The sequence below is a fragment of the Macrobrachium rosenbergii genome, chromosome 55 (genome assembly GCF_040412425.1).
Source record: "Macrobrachium rosenbergii isolate ZJJX-2024 chromosome 55, ASM4041242v1, whole genome shotgun sequence".
NCBI lineage: Eukaryota > Metazoa > Arthropoda > Malacostraca > Decapoda > Palaemonidae > Macrobrachium > Macrobrachium rosenbergii.
The window spans coordinates 14692905-14715764 of NC_089795.1; the positions used below are offsets into that span (position 1 = coordinate 14692905).

Below are 22860 nucleotides of genomic sequence, written 5' to 3' on the forward strand. Positions count from 1 at the left end.
CATTGTCCTCTGAAGTAAATCCACTGCATCAACTTCTGCACATTTTATTGTTTAATCAGATGCTACAGCCACGAGGTAGGCCAACAGCAATTCCAACACAGACTTTTCACCACAGTTCCCGTCAGAAGATAACTACTGTACTCCCAAATAGCTTCTGCTAAGGAAATATCCTAACTTCTCAAGCCGCTTACACATGGGGTTGAAGGGGAACAGGTCACTCTACCCTGACACACTCAGCAAACTGCAAGTAAAAAAAATAAAAAACAAAATGAAAATTAATCAAACAATGATACCAACACACATAAAAATACTTATAAAAACAAAAACAAACATTTAATCACACAAACCCATTTTTTCACACTACCACCACCACACTGTATATCCTCTAGTAGATCAGAAAATTAAAAGGTTTTGGCAATCCCTTTGGGAAAATATTGCAACGAATCAAAAAATGTGCAGTATTATTTCATCAGTGTCTCCTTGGTCATATCCTTATATGTCAAGGAGGCAAGAAACTATGTTGTGTAGGCTTAAGATGGACATACAAGACTCACTCAAAAGTTCTTGATGTCCGGTGAAAATTCTCCATTCTGCGATGACTGTATTGTGCCCTTGACTGTGAGACATTTGCTGGTCGAATCTAAGGCATAGATTCCTCTGTTGGGGATGTGACAGAGATGGACATTTCATTTTTGCAACGATTCTCAGGGAGGACTGTAATTTAGAGCAGCTACCATATATACTCGTGTATCATGCAGCTTTTGAAGACCTGATTTTGCAGCAAATTTTAAGAGGGTTATGTAATATTCACATTTTAGTATTGTAATGTAAAATACAAAGATAAAGAATATGCATCTTTTCCATGGATCTTTTAAAAAGTTATGCTTTACAGTACTTCAGTGTATCCAGTAATATTGTATGTACAGTATTCTTATATTACTATTGTATTATAAAATACAAACATAGCGATCATGTGCCATTTGCATTGTTTAGGTTTTCGTGAATGTGGACAACAGTATCATTCAGGAATTTTTGTGTAGGCATCAATTTCCGTTGAAAGATAACCATGGGGGAAAGTTTCATTCGACCTGCCATACACATTAAAACAATAATAAAATGTGTTCTTTCATGCCCAGTAGTTTTGATTCAAATACTTTTCTCTCCAGTTTTATTTATTGGCGAGTTTGATTGCATATCAAATTTTAGGAGAGTTTCATCCATGTTGCCATTGCACAATAATTTATAGTTATTAGCATCTTGAACATTGTTTTCTCAGCTTCAGCTGCAATTTGCAGCTTAAATTTAGCAGTGTTTTTCTTTGCTAATCTTTTCTCCATAGCAGATAAAGGTATACAGTACTGTAATGTAATAATATATCGGCCTATTCCACTTAACGTCATTTGTAACATAATTATGGTAATTATTTACTGTTGTATGATGGTTTAAATGCAAGCAAAACAGCTGTTGTTATCTGATTTGGTTGTTCATAGTAAAACAGCTATTTCTCATTCAGTTGTTTATGGCGGCATGCGTTGAAGCGACGAGTACAGTATAGTGTTACTAATGATACTTTATCATTCTCTTTTACTTTTTAACTTCTGTAACTAGAAGATGAGATAAAGAGATGGAGGAAAAGAGTTTAGTCTATTGTAATTTGGCCTCTCAAAAAAGGACCTTGCATGATACACGAGATACATGATAAAATCATTTTTTATGGGTGAAAATTTTGGGGTCACATACATGAGTATGTATGGTATACATGTTTGTTAGGGAGGTGGGCCTCCTCAAAAAATTTAGATCATGTACAGTATGTGTATATGTATGTATAATACTGTATATATATTTTACTGATATGATATATATAATATATATATATATATATATATATATATATATATATATATATATATATATATATATATATGACATTTTTTTATCACACGTGATTTATATACGATCATGAAGCTACAAATGTACGCAATATCAAATCCACATACCTCAGGAATATCGATGCAGAATTATCACCGAACAGGAATTTATAAGTGATAAATGGACGGGCTGAGAATCGGCAGTGTTTCCATTTTTTTATCTTCGTGATAATTTCCCATCGTAAAATCAAAACCAATCTTGAAAATTTTACATATATATAGTTTCATGATATATATATATATATATATATATATATATATATATATATATATATATATATATATATATATATATATATATATATATATATATATATATATAATGTTTAATGGTTCCCCAAAGTCACGCAGTCAACAGCCACTCCTTTTCTTGTCTTAAGGTGTACAGTATTTTCTTCTTTTTTATTTTTTAGTTTCCTTCCACTTATGTTTCTTTTACTCTAGTGGAAGGTTGGCCCAATAGTTTGTGAATTTTAATATATCTTGGTCATTTAAATGTATAATTTTAAGTGTAAAAAATGTTCAGTTTGAGTTTTATGCTAATTATGTGTTGTTTTTATCTATTTTAGGGCCCTTGAAAATTACGAAACATCGGGAAATAAATGTGTACAAGAAGAGCAAATCTTAATTGTCCATCACCATATGTGTTTTATATATATATATATATATATCATATATATATATATATATATATATATATATATATATATATATATATATATATATATATATATATATATATATATATATATATATATATATATATATATATATATATATATATATATATATATATATATATATATATATATACAGTATATATATATATATATATATATTTTATATTTTAAAATATTCATATATGAGACTTTTTAAACTTATTTCTTTAGTATTTATCTATTTAATTATTTAATTTTATTACAGCATCAATAACCTCGATGTTGTGACACCAGTTTTAATAGCCACAAATCAAACTATCAATCGAGACATCACCTGCTAAATGTTCACTCTTGTTGATGACTGTGCAATATATTGCTCAAGCTATGATGCTTATCAATATTTGCAAAGATTGACCAATACATTTACCAAATGGATTGATCAAAAATTGTTTCAAGTTTTCTTCAACAGAAGGCAGTGCTGTGTGAGGTTCACCAGATGTAAGCATGTTTGGAGAACCCAACTCTCGCTATAAAAGGAGGCCTTACACCATAGAAATACAAAGAAAAATTTCTAGCCATGATATTTGACCTTGAAGTAATGTGGGCCAGCCAATTAATGCTCCAAAAGTCAAGGTCAAAAGTTATGTCAATATTTTAAAGGCCATTTCTAGATTGATTTGGGACCCTGATAAAGAATCCCCTGTAAGATTATATTATGACTTGCTCTGTATATCTCATCTTGAATATGGACATCAGTTATATTTATTAGCTTGTAAAACTATGTTGGAGGACTTAGATTTAATGCAGAACTTGGGATTGAGAATATGACTGATCAGAGGTATTTTAAACCCAACCAATCAAAGGCTACACATAGATACTGATCACATACCACTCTATCTGAGAAGGGTGGAATTGGGGCCGCACTTGACACTTGGCCCTCATTTAATGTCTGCTAAAGGGTCGAGGTCATTTTGACTCAATTACCTCTGGTTTATCAGTGTGTGTTCTGTTTACATTCCCTCTGATAGGTAAGGAGAGAGAATGACTCTTGTTTTCTTTGCTTCAATGTTCTGCCACCACTGTATAGAGTTATCATCACTTGTAGTGTGCTTTGGCTGTTGGGAAGTATTTCAATTGTTTCTTCTTGTACTGTGCTGGAAAACTGGTATTGTTTTACCTTTTGTTTCTTGTAGGACATCTTCATCATATAGTAAGGCAATTCCTGGAGGTAGATGCTGCAGGAATAATCGGCATAGTAACCATTTTGTTTTTGACTAAGCATAACAGTCATGCACAACGTTGGACAATCAGTAAAGCATGGTGCACTGAAGATTACTACTGTGTATGTAGCAGTTGGCCTATTAATGTTATGAAACCTTATATTTAGCACAGAAACAGGAGGTAAGCAGATAGGAACAGGAAGCATCTAGTTAAAGATGTTTGTTATGATGTGGAATAGGTAGCCGAGGAAGAGATGGTCTTAAATAGTCACATAGTGTTCCTGGTGAATACTCTTAAGCACCATAGTCACTTTTCCCGTGTCTGTTGTGGTGGATTCTTGGTCTGTGCATTGCAGGACTTCCTAAAGGGCAGATCACTGCCAATGAGGTAGCAGGGTGTGAAAGGATAACACTTACACTACAAACCATATATCTAATTTATTCATTAACGTATACATATTAAAAAGTTCAGTTTTATGGCAGCTCAACCCTACTTAATGATGAAGCTAACTTAATCTCAAGAATGCTCTCATGAATATAAATACTGTATATATAACTCCTGATGTTCATCAATATCCTAGACACTTTTTAATAACAAAATACACCAAGAAATGAAGTGAGTACAGTACATAAAATTTTCCAGAGCAAAACAACCACCAGTATATAAGAGTAACAAGATTCACGAAAGAAATATTTACTTAATTTAGATTTTACACAAAAAAGAACTTGTGTTTGAATTATCAAAATAGGCAGTTCTAAGTGTTTTTAGAGGGGTTTTAAGTATTTGTGGATTTTAGCTATTCACAGGGTGTGGTACGCATCCCCCGCGAGTACAGGGGTTCAGGCTACTGTACACTTTTTCTGGCATACAAAAATACATTAAGTAAAAGTCTTCTTTCTTTGTGATTTGTTACATCTTTACTAGGAAATTTGATCTATGTTTTATAAAAATTCAACAGCAACTTCAGAACTGATTCCAAAGCAAGGTTCTCCAGGCTTTAACAGTTTTTCCATTGACATGTCATGACTTATGTGCCCAGCAGCCCAGATAACAAACTTTGGCATAGCAGTTCACAATAATTCAAGTGTATAGTTTTCAATCCCAGTACACTGGCAGAATAAATTACACACAGCTTCAATCAAAACCCAGTTTCCTAAAAGGGCTGACTTTTCCACAACTATTCCTGAAATGAGAAAGGTCCATTATTGAAGAGGGTGTACAATGACTAACAATAGCCTTGAAAATAACAATAAATTACATATGACAAAAAAAGTTTTTTCATTGATACAGATCATCGTTTAACATTCCACTATAACCTTTATTCCTACCCGTCTTCCTATCCCCTGATTATTCTCTCCAAACTCTCCCTTCTCTCTCCCCTGCAGTTCAAGTCAGGAAACAGAAGGATACTCGGTTCCTTTCCAGAATTGATTGAGTGGGTGTGTCTGTGCTCCCATCCATACAGGAGCTGGCCTTTGTACTCCCCTGTGTTATTCTGCCAAATGATGGAAGATGGTGCCTGCTACCATTTCTCTTTCACTCACCTCTACCTCTAACCCAAGAGGAGGTTGGCTTACCTTACTCAAAGCTATGCGTAGGAGAAAATCACCCATACATACTTCAGCTCCTTCAGACCAGCATAAATGACAATTTGTTCCAACACAATATACAAACCCTCGGTCCTTTACATTAGGAATTACTTTCAGGCGTAGGCTGGAAACAGCCGCTAAACTCTTGAGCAAGGTGGTTAGGCAGTAACTACCGCCAGGTAGGTGGGGATACCCGCCTGCCCAGATGTAAACATTCCAGTTTGCTTTCTTCCGTCATGCGTTGCTGACGTGTTTTCGTTCTCTCCGCCTGACTGTCGTTAAGCTCTTATTATCCTGGTGGGATCATTCTGTTTTTTGTTTATATATACGTGTGTTTGATATTTATTAATACAAACCCACAATTTGTCGCTGGCTCGTCGGGCGAAGACCAGGGGCGGGGAGCAATCGGGCGACCTCATCTAGAGTATCTCCTCCCGCTTTGTAGGGCAGTTCCCCTTGTAGCGGGAGGAGCCTCCCTCTACTAATCATCTTTGCTTTTCTTTCAGGTTGACAGTGAGCATCGCAGACACAGCAGTAGTTGGCTGGATATGTCAAAGAATATCTCGCATGAAGCAGTTCCGACATTCATTCAGTGTTACTTCGTGATCGACCACAATTCCTGGTTAGATGACATATTTCCACGTCGGGATCGCTCTGACTCTGTTCCCGCCGATGTGGATCGATCGCTGTCATTGCTGGTTTTCATGTATGCTGTTGCAATGCCTCCTGCGTATCTGTGGTCCATCTGCTCCTGCTGTTCCCTGTGTTATGCTCTTGTCAACTCGACGACAGTCTCTGGGCTGCTCTTCCTGGTCTCCTGCCGCAGCCGCCCTGATCGTTCCTGTCGCTGCTGGTGACTTTCAAATGACATTTCTGTCCGTTGCAGTAGCTCCTGCCTTCCGAACCGCTAACGTAGCTCCTGCATCAGCTGTCCTGATCGTGCCATTAGAAGCTGCTTCTCCTAGTGGTCGTGGCCTGCAGTAGGGCCGCTTCCATTGTGTTCCTGCCAGCTGCCCTGGAGGTTACGATGTCCGCCATCCTGTAGAAGATGTCGGCGTGAAGATGAAGGAAGTCGTCCTGTTGAGGTGATGTTCCAGGCCGTTGCAGTAGCTCCTGCCTTCCGAACCGCTGCCGTAGTTCCTGCATCGGCTGTCCTGATCATGCCTACTGCTTCTCCTGGTGGTGGTGTTCTGGCGGCGTCCGTTGTGTTCCTGCCAGACTACCCTGGAGGTTACAATGTTTCGTGTCCACCATCCTGTAGAAGATGTTGGAGTGGAGGTGAAGGAAGCCGCCCTGTGGAAGTAGCCGCCGCCGTCTTCATCTTATCTCCGATTTCGTCTTCTGCTGCGTCTTCCCTTCCTCTCCCGAGGTCCAAAGGGGTCCCGAGAATCGGACAGACCTCCGTCGGCCGAAGGAGAGGAATGCTGCTTCTTCCCCTTGATGCCCTTGGACGTCTAGGGACTGCCTCCTTCCGAGGAGGCAGTGGGTCTCTCGTTGGCTCTTCCTGACCTTTGGGTTAGGAAACCGATTCGCATAGCCCTGGGTTTTGTGTTTCGGAAGCCGCGGGCGCGCAGACCTCAGTTTGCGATCCCGTTCCCGAGTCTTACAGGTTCCGCCTCTAAGATGGGGGCTGCTTCAGGCGCTCGTTCGCGAGCCGCTCCGAGTGCTCGAGATTCTATGGCATATCGAGTATCCCGATCTGGTCTGGAGAGATTTTCCTCGGCCCAGTTCGGGAGCAGTGCGAGAGAAAGGGCCGAGGCACCCAGGTGTCTCGGCTCCTCTTCCTGCCAGCACCGCAAGCGCTCCCCGAGTGTTTGCCAGCGCTCGGTCAGGTTCCCAACCTGGTGTCTCGATCCTGTCGGTTCGAACATCAGAAGAAGCAGGGAAGAGATTCACTTCGGGAGTCCTGCGGGACTTCTAAGGGATTGACTCTCTTCCGGGAGACAAGTTTCTCTCGTTGGCTCTTCCTGCCCTGTGGGATCTTGCGTTTCGGGGGCAGCGAGAACACGGCCTCTCGAGGCCACGCCTTCATTGCCAGTCTTGGAAGTCTGCGTCTAAGACTGGTTCTGTGCTTGGCTCTTTCGATCTATTAGGAAACAAAGCAGCTTCTCCCGATTTTTGGGAGTCTCGTGGGTAGCTCGAATTCTATGAATCATGAGTGCTATCCTTACGAGAGTCATAGGACGAGAGAAAGTGCCAAGACACCCAGGTGTCTGGGTGCCGAGACGCCCGGGTGTCTGGGTGCCGAGACGCCAGGTGTCTCGATACTGCCCGCCAGCTGCTTCGGTTGCTTGGGCGGGCTTCATTCTTGTGTCTCGAACTTTAGGGTTCGAGCGTGCAAGATAGCAGACACAGAATTCCCCTTTGAACCTTCTTCTCGAGGGGCCTCGGCCTGGAAGGAGTTTAGAGTTCGGGAAACTAGCAGTTGTTCACAGCAGACGAGTCCGGCCTGCCCAGTTACGATTGCGTTCGCACAATCTCCTCGGCTCAGCCCCCCGGTTGCTCTTACGAGACTAGCTCAGCTCAACTCGGCTTGCCAGACTGGCTCGGCTCGGCTCGGCTCGCCCCACCTGCCTCCCAGTCCGCCGCATACCAACCAGCCTGATCGCGTTCGCGTGATCGGCTCGGCTCGGCCCTACTCAGTTTTTTCCGATTCGGGTTCACGGCTATGTTCGAGTGAACCTTTTGCTTTTCCCAGGAAAGCGCTTTGCCACGGCACAAGTGCTCTTCTTCCCCTGTGTGGCAGTAATCTCCTTCGGTTGATTATCGCTCATGGTCCGCCTCTCCTGCTTATCTTACTGGCAGGACAGGTAGGGATACTCTTTTCTCCTCACCTGCTCTCTTCTCCTCTTGGTTGTTCCAAGAGGCGCGAGACGGACAGAGAGAGCTCCGACGAAATTTTCTTCGGAATTCGGCTGCCTGGCGTGCTTTGGGTATCGGTTCCCTAATTCTCTCGTATTATAACCAGGTAGCCGAGGAGGGTTTCATGGGATCTGTCAAGGTCTCCCTCCAAGGGGAGAGGTACAGGAGTTTCACACATCGGAAACAGCGGAGGTCTTCCTCTTCAAGTTACGATCGGCCCCGTGTTTTCGGAGAACTTCGCGCCGACGAATTGGCACGAGGATCCCCGGGACAGGACCGCGGCTCCCCCAATGAATAACCTTCATCACTTGCAACCCTTGCAGTTCCCGAGGGGCCGAGAGTGTTCTCAACCTGATGAATTCTTTTCTTCGAAGGAGTTAATTCAGGTCGAGACACCAAGCTTCCACCCCTGCCTCGACAAAATATGAATTCTTCTTGCCTCGGAGGGTCTTGCCGACTGCAGTTTTTTGGCAATTCTGGTGCTAAGAAGAAGGACTTTGTCCCAATTCGGATCTCGGTTTCGTAAGTCCCGAGTTGGCTCGACCTTTTAAGGAACGAACCTTTACTTGGTTCTGCCTTTCTCTTTCAGAGATTTGCCAGATACCCTGGTAATCAAGGTTTGCACCAGGGCACTGACTTGTCCTTTGGACAATGGCCAAGAACTTTGGGTCTTAGTCATCTCAACTCGACCTTGAGTTCAAGCCAGCCCCCTCAACTCCTTAGCTAAGAAGTCCTAGGCTTCAGAAGATTGCAACTGCTGATGCCTGGACGAAATGATACTTATCGGGTCTCTGGAACTGGCAGTGACATTGCCGAGACCTGGGAATGGATTCCTTCAGGAGAAGTATCTATTTCCCTTAGGTCTCAGCAATTCTTTCCATCGAACTTCCATCCCACCACCTCTCCCGTGCTCCCGTGCTCCCAATTTGGGAAATGCCAGCCAGCTAGAGCTAATTGCCTCGGTACCCTGTCATCTTGCAGAAGCTTCCCCATGGTGGAGAATGGAAGTCTGCTTCCTTTCCTCCGTTCTTTCCTCTTCGATGTATGAGGAAAGAGTTAGGCTAATGCTTGATTGAAGGAACCTTCGAATACGCTTGCATATTCCCCTCACATCTTGTGTCTACTTACGGATTCACAGATTGAGGAATAGGTGCACACTGGTAAGACCTTGTCTTGAATTTGTGTGACCGAGACGATTGGTACCTTCTCATCACCGTCCTGGGCTCAGGGCAGCCTTTTGGCCGTCCGAGAATTCAGGATGGGTTTTGCGGCACTCACTGGTTTCGTTGAACAACAAAACCACAGTAGTGGCATTTGTCGACAAACAAGAGGCAATCGTTTTTTCCTCCTGTTTTCATCTCGACATTTGCAGGTACTCGAGTGTTGTTCTATTGCACACTCGACAGCTCAATTAACCAGATGCATTCCTGGTGGGGATGTATTGGTAGGCAAGCCTGGCCTCGGGACGGAACATGCTGCTCACTCTTTCCTCACGAAGATTCATGCAGAGACTGCTCGACTGAGAAATCCCTACCGTCCTTCTGTTGCCTCCTTGCACACAAGTCAGTAGTTTTTTCTCGCTCCTTCATACCAGACCAGGGCCACTCCGTTGAGGCATGCTGTCTTTTTGGTGAAAACTTGATATCGACACTTTTTCCTCCGTATTTGTCCGTTTCGCTAGGGATTCACAAACATTGCTCACCCCGAGTTACAAACAAATACTTGAAGACTTCGCCTTCATCCGACCTGATTGCCGAGGCATCGAGAAGAATTCCGCTTGACCCAACCTCCTGTAGCAGCTACACAAGAAGCAGTTCTTGAGGCAGTACATCCCTGTGTGTTCAGGACTGGGAGACCTTCCAGCTTTCCTTGCAAGCACAGGCTTTCTCGCCGAGCGGCAATGGTTATAGCTGGATATCCCTTGAAGTCCTCTGCAACACTGTTCCAGGGACTGGATCCGTCTTCGCTGGTGGTGTCGTTGTCGGAACTTCTTCTCGGGTCTGAGTCGCTCGTCAAGTGTGGACTTCCTCATCTTCTCCGCTGAGGGTTGCTTCTCTCCCTTTCATTTGTGAAGAACGTAGGCCCTTGCGACCTAGTCTTCTATCTGAAGTAGCCTTCGTCTCCTCAGTCGAGAGTTAGCTACGGACGAGAAGCTTCTTCAGTCGTGCTCTCCCAGGGAACTGTTCCCTGGATGGCATGTGACTCTCGTTTAGGGTTCCTGTATGTGCTCTGCACGCGCCCTACGAGAGTCGTCGGATAGAGATATGCCTTCTTAGGACCATCTCTCATCTTACCCTGGTCTTGGCGTAGAAGATGGAAGAACAGGGATGGGGATCATACCTCGACTCCTTCTTGGATGTCGTAGGTGGACTCCGAATCCATTGGCATCGACTGTCGGGTTCGAGTCCTTGTTGTTCCCCTCCTCCTTGGACTTTTGTCGATGATCCAGATCATTCGTTACTTTGTCCTATTGGGAGCTGTGGTACTTTCCGAAAGGCTCGACATTCCTAACTTGGATGTCGTCAACATTTTCGCTAGTACTGTCTCTTCCAAGGAAGAAGTGTCTAAGGACACATCTTCCTCCTGACAAATGAAGCGATCAAAGGAGGTACTTGGCAGCTGACGACGATGCGATGCCGGTTCCTTTCACCCGAGAGCTCACGAAGTCGATGGCTTGGTCCATCCCTCGCATTCCGGAAGTTTCTGTCAGTCTGGAAGCAAGACGTGGTCTCTTAGACCACACTCTTGTCTTCTTCCTTCGGTCTTACCCACAGGCCCTTGGAACCCTTTTTCCTTGGCTCTGTGGTGGCTGCTCAACAAGTTCTGTTGTCTTACCCGGCTCCTTCAAGAGGACGAGTAGCATCTCGCCTAAGGCGTTGGTTCTGGAAGTGAGAAGGATTCCGAGAGTGACTGGCCTCTCTTCCTCCTCCTTCCCTGTCCTCCAACTTCTCCTCCTTAGGGATGAGAATAGGACTTGAACCAATAGCTGCTGGAACTGGCACTGATGTGGTAAGACTACACATCGAGCACCCATTCTATTTTTCTTATAGAATCATTGGAGCAATTCCGTTCCTTCCTCTAGCAAGGGGAGGAAGGAGAGACTGGCAATAAGGGAACCCTATCTCGGCTTTTCCTTACTGCCTCTGACTCTAGATCCTTCCAGCCTATTTCGTAGGAGTTACGTTCCCTCACTCATGCAAAAAGGTCCAGTATCTGACATTTGATCTCGCAGTTCGTTCACTCCGATCAATATGTCAGAGGCATGGTACTCCTCCTCGCTCTTTCAACCAGGAGGAGTAACCCAGGTGTGCAGAACTCCAGTCAGTTCAGGAGACTCACTCAGATTCCTCCCTCCAACCAGTGAGTCTTCCTAATGTAAAGGACCGAGGGTTTGTATATCGTGTCGGAACAAATAACAATTTTTTAAGTAAATTGTATTTTTCCTAACTATACAAACCCGAGATCCTTTACACTTTATGCCCACCTCATGCCACCCCTCAATCTGAACCTGGACTGAAAGGCAAACTGGAATGTTTACATCCGGGCAGGCAGGTATCCCTGCCTACCTGGTGGTAGTTCTGCCTAACCACCTTGCTCAAGAGTTTAACGGCCGTTTCCAGCCTACACCTGAAAGTAATTCCTAATGTAAAGGACCTCGGGTTTGTATAAGGAAAAATATAATTTACTTTAAAAATTGTTATTTTAAGGGTCCCTGAGCCATATATTTTGAATATACAGGCAGTCCTTGCTTATTGGTGGCATCTGTAAACAGCAATCTGGTTTTACAGTGCTTGGCTAACAACGTCGCTAACCAGATTTTCGGCAATGGTAAGTGATTTTCGGTTCTGGTAAGCGGTTTAATGGTGTTGGTAAGTGGTTTATCGGTGTCGGTAAGCGGTTTATTGGTGCCAATAAATGGTTGATTGGTGCTGATAAGCAGTTTATTGGCACTTATGACGTCATAAACTCCATTTATTACCATAATTATTGGTAATTTTCAGTTAGCAGTGCTCGGCTGGGAATGGAGCCCCCACCGTTAACCGGTGACTGCGTGCTTACTGTCCAAAATCAAAGCTAGAAATGATTCCATAGCTTAGTAGGGGTAACTTTTTCATTTTTTGGGGTGTGGTTTTATACCCGTTTATTGAAATACCTTTAGGTACAGTATTTAAATTCTGCATGGCTACTTTTGGGGGTTTTATTTTATTTTCTTGCTTATTTTGCATGAGTAACTTCTCTGAGTGGTTAGCATTATCTGATACCTCTGATTTGGGGGTTATTTTTATTTCTGTGTTATTTTGCATGAGTAACTTCTCTGAGTGTTTAGCATTTGTCCTGGAAGCATTTCATACCACAGGCAGCTATGTAGTGTTGTTCGCTCTTGTTTGCTGTTTCATATTCCCCCTAACACTCATGTTATTGTTCATTTACATTTGTATTGTGACAAAACTAGCATCAGGAAAATGATACTTTGATAATTTTGAGTGTATGATTATTTATCTGTTGTAAATGTTATATATATATATATATATATATATATATATATATATATATATATATATATATATATATATATATATATATATATATATATATATATATATATATATATATATATATATATATATATGTATATATGTATATATGTATATATGTATATATGTATATATGTATATATGTATATATATATATATATATATATATATATATATATATACATATATATATATATATATATATATATATATATATATATATATATATATATATATATATATATATATATATATATATATATATATATATATATCAGTATTTAAGTAAATTTAAATATGCATAGGTCAAAAACCATGTGAAGCATAAGAGAAGTGACCAGACCTCCAAACACAATCTTGAAAGGGGAACAGTATGCCCAATGGAAGTGTGTTCCCCCCAAAAATCTTCAGCTATTTTTAAGTGAAGGGAAAACATGCAGGTATAACAAAAAGTAAATGCGTACTGGGATGTGGAATAGCATTACAAAACCCTTTTCAGGGTTTTGCAGAAGTAGCCCGTGCTGACATGTCTGTGGGTGCACTAGTGGAGAATGTTAATGCACAAGTTCAGTACTCCCTCTGGGATATCAGCTTTGGAGTGTGTTTTTTCTGAATGTCTTGACAGGACTTGTATGGATGGCATTAGTGGCAGTTCACACCTATGCCACTACCCTCCTGAAAAGGAGAAAACCATATACATACTCCTTTTATGATAGCATCATTCCAGATTACAAGGCCTCTTGGATCCTTGACTAGCTTGGCTCTTAGGTTAAGTAAGTCCTTGCTTTCGTTGATGATTACCCAGAAAAGAGCACAAAGAACTCATTGCTCTCAGCTTGCCAGACCCATTTTCAGTCAGCATGATCCTCTTTCTCCTCTGTCAAAGACTTAAACTGTTCTTTGTTGAAGGAGCATACTACTTGCAAATTTGGCAAGGTTCTGGGAGGGGTATATGATTCTGTTTCATCAAAGTCCTCTTGCAGTCATCAGTCATACCATGTTGGAAACACCACTTCTCTCCCTGTCAGGAAAGTTAAGCAACATTGTTCTGGTCAGTACTTGGATGAGTAGCTACCTGGGAACCTTGGATGCTGTTGGTGGACTCACCAGTGGTTTTTCCAGAAAGGTTTGAAGCTTTGAAAATGAAGGTAACAAATTGTTACACATCGCAAATTATTACAAAAGTCATCCATTGAACCAGTGATGGATATCTCCCCTTAATTCTACAACCATCTCATCTTATCTCAGAAGGCAATGACCAGCAGGAGACTAGTTTTTGATGTATCTAATCTCTGGAAGTTTATAGCCTTGACAAGATTTTTTATGGAAACATTAATCTCAGCCCTAGTGGCTATCCTGAAAGGCAATCCTAGTGGCCATCCAGAAGTGCGCTTGGATGATTGAGCAGACATGTTGGACATCTACTTCATCCTCTTATCCATCTTCTAAATCACAAGTTTCTCTGCTCTGTTTTGGCCTTGTTTTCTAGATTGGAACCCTTTGCTTCAACTTGATCAAGGCACCACAGCTATTCACAAGGTTACTAACATGAGTGTCCAGGTGGTGTCATTGTTGGGAGTCAGAATTTCTCCTTTACTTTGATGACTGGCTAGCCCTGGCCAGATTTCTGAAAGGGATCTTTGGGGTCCAAAGATTTAATATTCAACTTCACTAGGAAGTTGGAAATATTAGTGAATATACAGAATTAACCTAGTTCCATCCCAGATGATAGGCTATCAGGGAATAAAGGTATTCTCTCAGAGTTTCCAGGCTTTTTCATTAGAGAAACTATATTTGTTTCATATGGCTCTCCAAGAGCCTTCAGAGGTCTTGTGAACCAAGAAATTGTTGTCTTTTCCAGGACAGATGTCCTCTCTGGAGAAGTTGATCCCCCTTTCCTAATTGAGAATGAGACCAATTCTATTCCATTGGAAGGGGTGATTAGACTTAACAACAAATAATATGAATTCAAACTCAACCATTTACCTAAAGGAAGCATGACTCAGCCTTTCAACTTGCAGTGATAGTTCCCCAGAGATTCTATATGTAATGTTCAGACAAAGATATTTATAATAAGCATTATTAATAGAATATTATTAGCAATATTAATAGAATATGCTGGGACATTAATTAACCAATTGCAGGCAGTCCTCGGTTATCGGCGGGGGTGTCATTCCAATGGCATGGTGATAAGCGAAAATCGCCGATGACCGAAAATCCCCAGTAACTGAAAATCACCGATTTTCAGTTATTGGCACCTCTGTTAGGTAAGTATCGGCACCAATTAGCAGAAATCAGTGCATATCGGCACCGATTAGCAGAAATCGGTGCATATCGGCACCGGAAATTGCCAATTTTCGACACTAGACAAGCTCCAAAAAACCGGATCGCCGATAACCGGGCACTGCCTGTATTAGGGAACCGACTATTATTACAGGCAGTCTCCGGTTAACAGCGATCTGGTTTTACCGGGCTTGTCTAGCAATGAAAATTGCCGATTTCTGCTTATTGGCGCTGATACATACTTAACAGAGGCGCCGATAACCGAAAGTCGCCGAAAAAGCCCGTGATTTTCAGTCAGCTGCGATTTTCAGATATCATCACACCCTCAGAATGGAACCCCTGCCGATAACCGGGGACTGCTTGCATAGCTTTTTTTAAAACCAGGCAGTAATAAACTTTAGCAACAAGTTGCAAATGGGCAGTAATAAACTTTAGCAACAAGTTACAATCCATTTGCATTGACATCTTATCTATTTAAGGTCATGGAGAACATAGATTAGTGTGACATATAGAAAAAAGGTACTGTATTTTGTCACCCACCCAATATGGCTTTAGGAGAATGCCAACAACAACTGATGTATGGGTAGGAAGAGTGGCTGGCAAAATAAAGTTGGAGAGGTTGTGACCTTGATGAAAACAGACTGAAAGAAAAAACAGTGTTGTAGCTGGAATTGAAATTGATGGTGCAAAGAACATTTAGTACTGTCTATAGTGTTCTGTACAAGGTACACATGGGCAGTATCGAGATCAGACACTTGTTACTGCTGTGTTGTGTCTTATAAGAAAATGGGCCCATGGATGCAAATTTGGACTAAATTGTTCTCCTCTTAGAATCTAAGTGATGGTACACATATAAAAGAGTTATTCAAATTACAGTATTTCCGTTTCTTGAGGTAGTCTGTGTACATCATCAAATATCACTAGAATGCTAATGTAATTCCTAGTACTATATAGTATATGCAGCTGTGTACCTAATAACATAATGTCAAGAAACAGACTGAATGAATTATTGTTCAGCTCTTTGCTAGCTGAACCAAAATGAGATGTGATTCATTCCAAAGAAATGTTGACATAGTTTGTTATTTTCTGTTATACTTTTGCTTTGATTTTTAGTTTGTCATTTTCTGTCATACTTTTGCTTTGATTTTTATTTTAAAGTAAAAGTATCTGTTGAGCAGTATTTGGATGACATATAGAACAGTAGTAGATTATAAAAACATCTTGCTTGAATGTTCAGTGAATACAAGAAAAACATCTAAGACTACTGTTATCTTTTAGGTGGTCCAGTGGCTTCAGGAAATATATGGTGAAGAAAGAATTCCTTTATATGAGAAAACAGAACGTAGTATCACTATCTTATATAAGCTAATGAAGGAATGTAAAAGAGCAGAAAGCCAAGCGAGAATACTGACTGAAGACTACACCAGGAAAGCAGCAGAGTATAATGCGGAAGGTTGGTTTTATAGTGATAATCCGGTGACTAAGTAGTTTGAGGTGTTTTTCTTGCTTTTATTGTGTTGTTTGAGTAGATTAAATATTTGCTAATTCATTTTTTGTGGTATTTAGTCCTAATTTTTATCTTTAGACTGTTTGTCAGACCTTGAACAATAAGTGATTGTTTTAATTCATGTGTTGTACAGTATATTATTTATGTAGTCCATCAGTAATAGCAGTCTTAGTGCAGTTGTATATAATGTACTGAGAGTTAAGTGCCTCAAACAACCACTCATGGCAGACTTGGCTTATAGATTAGCATAAGAAAAGTGAGCTATATTTAAATAGTATTATCCTTATATCTTAAATCAAATTCCTTGAGTCAAAGGTAGGAGTATCAACCAGTCCTTGTACAGTATATTTGGTGTAATATTTTTCATCACAGTATTCTCATTTTTCTACTTTGTGTTAGCAAGGAGAGCATAATCTTATGTGTGTGTGTACAAGACCTGTACTACTGTGCATCACAAACATGGGCACTGGCTTTAAAATGCTAAGGGGCTGAAAAATTAGACTGCTGGCATCTCAAATGTGATAGCACTTTGCCAACCAATATTTGAGATGGGTTGGCAAGATTCATGTGCTGTCTGGGAAGACATGAGTGGAATTGTAATTTGCACTTCACATCATAATAAATACCAAAACTGCAAGGAACCAGAGCCATATTACAACTCCCTTCCCCACCCATTCCCTGTCTTCTGTCATAAGTAACAAAGACGACCTTATGCTCTTTCCAGTAGGAACTTTTTAGCACTACCTGCAAAGAGCCAGGGACTACAAGGTGACTACTGAAGATTGTTCTCGACAAGACAATGAAGGAAGCAGGTTATGAGGAATATGATCTGTTATCGATTAAGGCAGGCTTATCTTGAGAATCTACAGTAGTATGTCAGATGATGAAGCACAACAGCTATGAGTAGAAGTCCACAAACTCAGAGCCAACTCTATTTCTGTTGCTTTTAAAATTGCTCTAAATATGACATGGCTGTGTTTTCTGTTTAAAATGGAATTAACTTGGTGAGGCCCAATTCACCTTTTCAGTTTTTTATTGAGGAGTTATTACATAAAAATGGCTGGATGTATATTTATTTAGACTGGTAGTCGTAGCAAATCGTGTTACACTAGATAGATTTTGGGATCCCTCATCTTCTGCTTAATAACTTCATCCTCACTAATCCATTGATAGTAATTGGGGGGCATAGACTTTTCAAGTTATAGCATGTATCTCACATGGATTTTAAGTGTGATCTGATGCTCTCTTCGAACAAATACCTTGTAAGACAAAACTATTCATATGATTAGCTCCCTCCTTCAAACTGCACAAATCTTGCAGTGCTGTGAGACTACCATAACTTTTATAAGTGAGGCAAAAAGAGTGAGTCTGGGGTTTTTAAGGGAAAACTAGTTTGAGTTATGAAAACTTAAGTATTGCAATACACTCCCTGAACACCTGAATTTGCCAAATATTGCAATACACTCCCTGAACACCTGAATTTGCCAAATATTGCAATACACTCCCTGAGCACCTTAATCCCACTAGCCCGAACAACTCTCAGTTACCCATCCCATTAATGGGAATTTTAACTTAAGTCTAATCCTTCAGGCCAGCCCTAGGAGAGCTGTTAATCAGCTCAGTGGTCTGGTAAAACTAAGGTATACTTAACTTTAACAGCCAGTGTTACCAACCCTGCAGGTAAAATCTTGTCACTTGAGCTACCATAACAAACGGTTGGCAATGCTGGCACAGGTGTGCGCCAATACACCCCATTTTCGTCAATTGCTTTTTGTTCGCACTGCGGGACCTGCAATTAAATGTGGTGGAATATTTGGTGGATTTGCTGGGTCTTTCAAACATGTACAGGCCTATGGTGAGAAGTTATATTTTTTAATGTTTTCTCTAACATTAGAGAGTATGTGACACAGTAGTGTCCAGAATTCATGTCGGATATGTTTCAGGATTATCGAGGGGGGCGCGGATTCGATGTACCTTCTGTCCCTTCATTCTAAGTTTTCTTCTGTGTTATCTTTCTTCATCTCCTGCTCCCACATTCTCTGCTGCTCCTTTTTCAGTCTCCTCTTCAGCCTCTTCTTCTTCTGCTCTGGTCTTTCCTGCGGCTTCCGCATCTTCCATTTTCCCCCTCCTTCGACTTTGGCTTTCCTCTTCTCAGGTAACTTTTTTATGCGTCTGCTATTCCTCTGTCTCCCGCCTTTCCTTCCTCAGTACAGTCTTCTCCGGTAGGAGGAGCTTCCGGACAGGTGATAACACAGTTTGGGCAGAATTTGGCCGCAGGCGCTTCATGTTCCATCCCTTCAGGTATGCGCAACCCCCTTGCTTCCACTTCAAGCAACTGTTCTGGTAATATGAGGTATTTCATGGGGGTTGCCTGTCACTTACAGTTCGGGTTTACGCTCCGCGGTTTTGGCAGGGCTTGCGGTACCTTCTGTGAGTGGTCTGTGGCTTTCATCGCCTGCATTTTCTGTGGCGGTAACTCTGAGGGTAGCTTCTATCTCTTTCATTCTCCCTCCTTCTCCTTCATCTTCTTCCGTCCCTCCGCAAGTGGTTTCGTTTGCGCATCCTCCCCCAGGGTTTACCAATGTGGGTTTGGCTACTCTCACTCATCTTCCCCTTGGTAATAATGGGGAATCGGCTCCGGGTTTTCTCATTTCAGCCTTCTTTTCTTCCCGGCGGGTTCAACTATGCGGATTCAGCTCCGGGTACCCGATTAGGTGTAAGTGTCCAGCATTCTGGTTAGGGTGGTCTTCATTGTTGTCCGGGCTTCGTTCAGTTCCTCCTCTTTCGTCGGTCTTAGACTGTTTAGACATTGCAGAACAGGATTCTTATCCGGTGGTGCAGGAGATTCCAGCACTTAGAATGTCCTCTTGCCAGCAGTAACGATTACAGACGCATGCTTGAGTATGTTACTTCTTTGTACCCTCAAGCACGAGCTCCGGACCTCCCGATTTCGTCAATTCAGTCTTTTATCTGAGGCCTTTATGCCACTAAGCCAGCTCCTGCTTCTTTTTCATGTTGGCTGGTTTGGTTCAATTGGGTTAGACAGGCTTTGGAGGAGGCAGACGGTTGTTTAGCGTTGGTAGTAGCTTTTAATAGACAGGACTCTTCTCTTCTCTCTGCGTAAGAAGATTTACACAGTTCGAGGTAACCCTTCGGCAGGTGTCAGGTTGCCATTCAACAGATCAGTAGAGGCAATCCTGTCTAGGTCTCCGGCTTTGTCTCGGCTTGTAGGGACTTCTCTTAGGGAAGCAGGTGCTTTGGAGGATGTGTTGCGCAATCAGACTGAGGCTCTTGCGCACTCTCTCTGGATGCTGTCAGGTTTACTGTAAGAGGGTTCTAAAAGAGCGACGGCTATGTCCCTTCCGATCCACGGCTGTTTGCAGCTTAATAAATTTATCTCGAGGGGTCTGGTTCACCAGGCGAATGCTTTGGCTTCGTCTACGACGTTTGGAGCAGGAAAGTCGAAATTTCTATCTTGGTCATCTACCCCCTCAGTATCCGGACGTTCATAAGAGGGATTTCTCAGAACACCTTAGCCTTAGCTAATTCTTTGTTCAAGGAAGATGACGTAGCCAATATGACAAACGTTGTTGCTTTTAACTCATGTCTCCGGTGTCGGCAATTATGCATCGTTGAGGGTACAGAGTGTTGAGGTATCTAGACGATTGGTTGGTCTTTGCCTCCTCTCTAGAGGAGCTAGTAAGAGCGAGGGAATTCTTATGGAATCTTTAACTTATTCAGGTAGGAGGATTCTCTCTCTTCCTTTGAGGGTTTTCCCAACCTTGGGGAGGATCCAGTTGGTCCTTCAGCAGGTAGAAGGGTTCCTGTTCAACAGGGAAGGGCCGGTACCAGCTTGGAGAAGCCTCTTATGGAGAATGGCGCTCTCTCTTTTAATTCCAGGGTCTCGTTTCTGGATGTGCTCTCTTGAGGTATGTCTCAGGAATCGCTGGGACTTCCACAACGAGAACGCAGTTATAGTCGGGAGCGATTATTGCCTGTTGGATTGTCTGTGGTGGTCAGAAGTGCATCTGACACCGGGAAGGTCTATCAACTCCCCTCTTCCCGACGTTCATATGTACACAGAGGCCTCAGATCAAGGTTGGGGAACAACCTTGGAGGAAACCCAGGCTTCAGGCCTCTGGGGTGGGTGGTTCGGGAACAAGAGGGTCAATAAATCTTCGGGAATCAAGGTTGTAAAGAAGCCCTCAGTTGTTTTCAGTCCTATTGTGCAACAGAGTAGTGGCTATGTTGAGCGACAGCGTAACAGTCGGGTCATATCTGAAGAACTCGGGGCGGGGGGGGGGGGGCGATCAACAGAACTCAATACTATAGCACAGAGTCCTGAGAGGGTGCGAAGAACGAAAAGTGTCTCTTCTTCCCCAATTTATATCGGGGAGTCTCAACCTACTGGCCAATTTGCTAAGTCGCTCCCGTCAGGTATTGCGGGGGAGAGTGGGCTTTGGCTGAGGAAGTAATATGTCAAGTTCTCCGGGAGTGGCCAGCAACTGTGGACTTATTCGTGACGTGATTAAACCATCGTCGTCTGGTTTATTTCTCACCATGATGGTCCCCATGTCGATAGACACTGATGTGACATTACGAATTGGAATCACACGCAGGTGTATGCTTTTCCTCCATCCGGTCTCATTCATCAGGTAATAAGGAAATTGCGGGAGAGTGTCAAGACGTCTATGGCTCTAATAGCTCCCTGCTGGCCCTAACATGCTTGGTTTCCAGAACTCCTAGAGCTCCTTACAGAAGTTCCAATGTCCCTACCCATGCGAAAGTTCTTCTCGACGACCGCATTCTCACCATTATCATCCAAACCCTTGCCTGCTGTACCTAGTTGCAGGGCACTGTAGAGAGAGCAGGTAGACAGTCCGGACTCCCTAAAGCTGTGGCTAGACAGCTTTCTTTCAGCTTGAGAAAGTCAACCCATAAGCCTTACCGGGTTCAGCTAGATAAGGTATAGAAGTTGGTGTCATAAGGAAGGTCATTCCATCTCTAGACCTTCCATAGCCAAATAGCTGATCTTATTTTATTCCTCCGGAAAGTCAAGGGTCTTTCGTATTCGGCAATTGCTGACTACCGCTCAATGCTTAGTGGTACAATTAGTTTCCACCCTTCTAAAATCTCTAGTAGTAGGATAATCGATGATTTATTACATTCTTCTAAGATTGAACGTCCTGTCTTGCCGACTCGGGCCTCTCCGTGGGGCTTGTTGGAAGTACTTCAATATTTTTCTTGTATTCCCCTGCCTCTGAACCCATTGAAGCTATAACGTAAAGACAATGACTAAGAAGTTGCTTTTTCTTATGGCTTTATCTTCAGCTAGAGGGTTGGGCAAGCTTCAGACAGTTTCTAGGTTGGGTTCCTATGCAAGAAATGATACGTATTTGTCTTTCTTCTGGAATTTGTGGCGAAGACAGTGTCGGAGGTTAAAATTTTGCCTCATTCGTTTAAAGTTCTTTATCTGCAAGTGTTCGTTACCGGCGATCCAGCGGAGATGCCTTTTGTCTGGTACGAGCATTAAAGTCTATTTATCAAAGGTTGAGAAACTCCGTCCGCCTCCGTGTACACTTCTTGTCTCTCAGCGGAATCCTCCCTTCCACTGTCTAAGAATGTGATTAGTTACTTTCTGAGGGAGGTGATTTCCCAGGCTTCTCAGGGTTCCTCTTCGTCATCTTCAGCTCTGTATTTCCCTGACCGCACAGTATTCGGAGTATGTCCACTTCATCTTCCTTTCTAAGGAATTATTCAGTGACTTCTATTCTGGAGGCAGCTACCTGGAAGTCCATCTCAGTGTTTACTTCCATTACTTAAGAGACATTCGATTTGCCTCATCACGTGTAGAGGCGAAGTCTACTATCTATGGTGCATTCAATTAGCTGAGGTGGTATTCACTTAGTGCGGAGGTTCAGAGGGTTATTCTCATAGTCCACGTGTAGCGACGAAGTATGTTACCTAGGGTGCATTCATTTAGCTGAGGTGGTATTCACTCAATGCGGAGATTCTTCGGTTAACCAGATAGAGGAATTCCTTTTAGTCTTTAGAATTCTTAGGCAGCAGTGATATTATAATCACATGAACTTAGGTTTAGTATGTTTTAAGTATCTTAAGTCTTTGATAGTTTCCCTACGAGAGTCCAAGCGGGTGCTCTTGTAGGCTAGGCTCTCTCATCGGCGCTGAGATACTTCTTCGCTTGTCGGTCGTCAGGCCTGATCCACAACCTACTGGCGGAGGATCAGCGGCTCGGCACACTGTTTTATTTCCCTC

General features: G+C 42.3%; 1 protein-coding gene across 4 annotated transcripts in view; it reads left to right on the top strand.

Annotated features, from left to right (window-relative positions):
- LOC136835137 (HAUS augmin-like complex subunit 1) overlaps nt 1-22860 on the top strand; it is a 217145-nt gene that overhangs the window by 120554 nt on the left and 73731 nt on the right. For all 4 annotated transcript variants that reach the window (XM_067098340.1, XM_067098337.1, XM_067098338.1 and 1 more), the window contains one exon: nt 16356-16530. In XM_067098340.1, the coding sequence (XP_066954441.1) occupies nt 16446-16530 (85 nt within the window). In that variant the 5' untranslated portion in view covers nt 16356-16445. The remainder of the gene's footprint in view (nt 1-16355; nt 16531-22860) is intronic.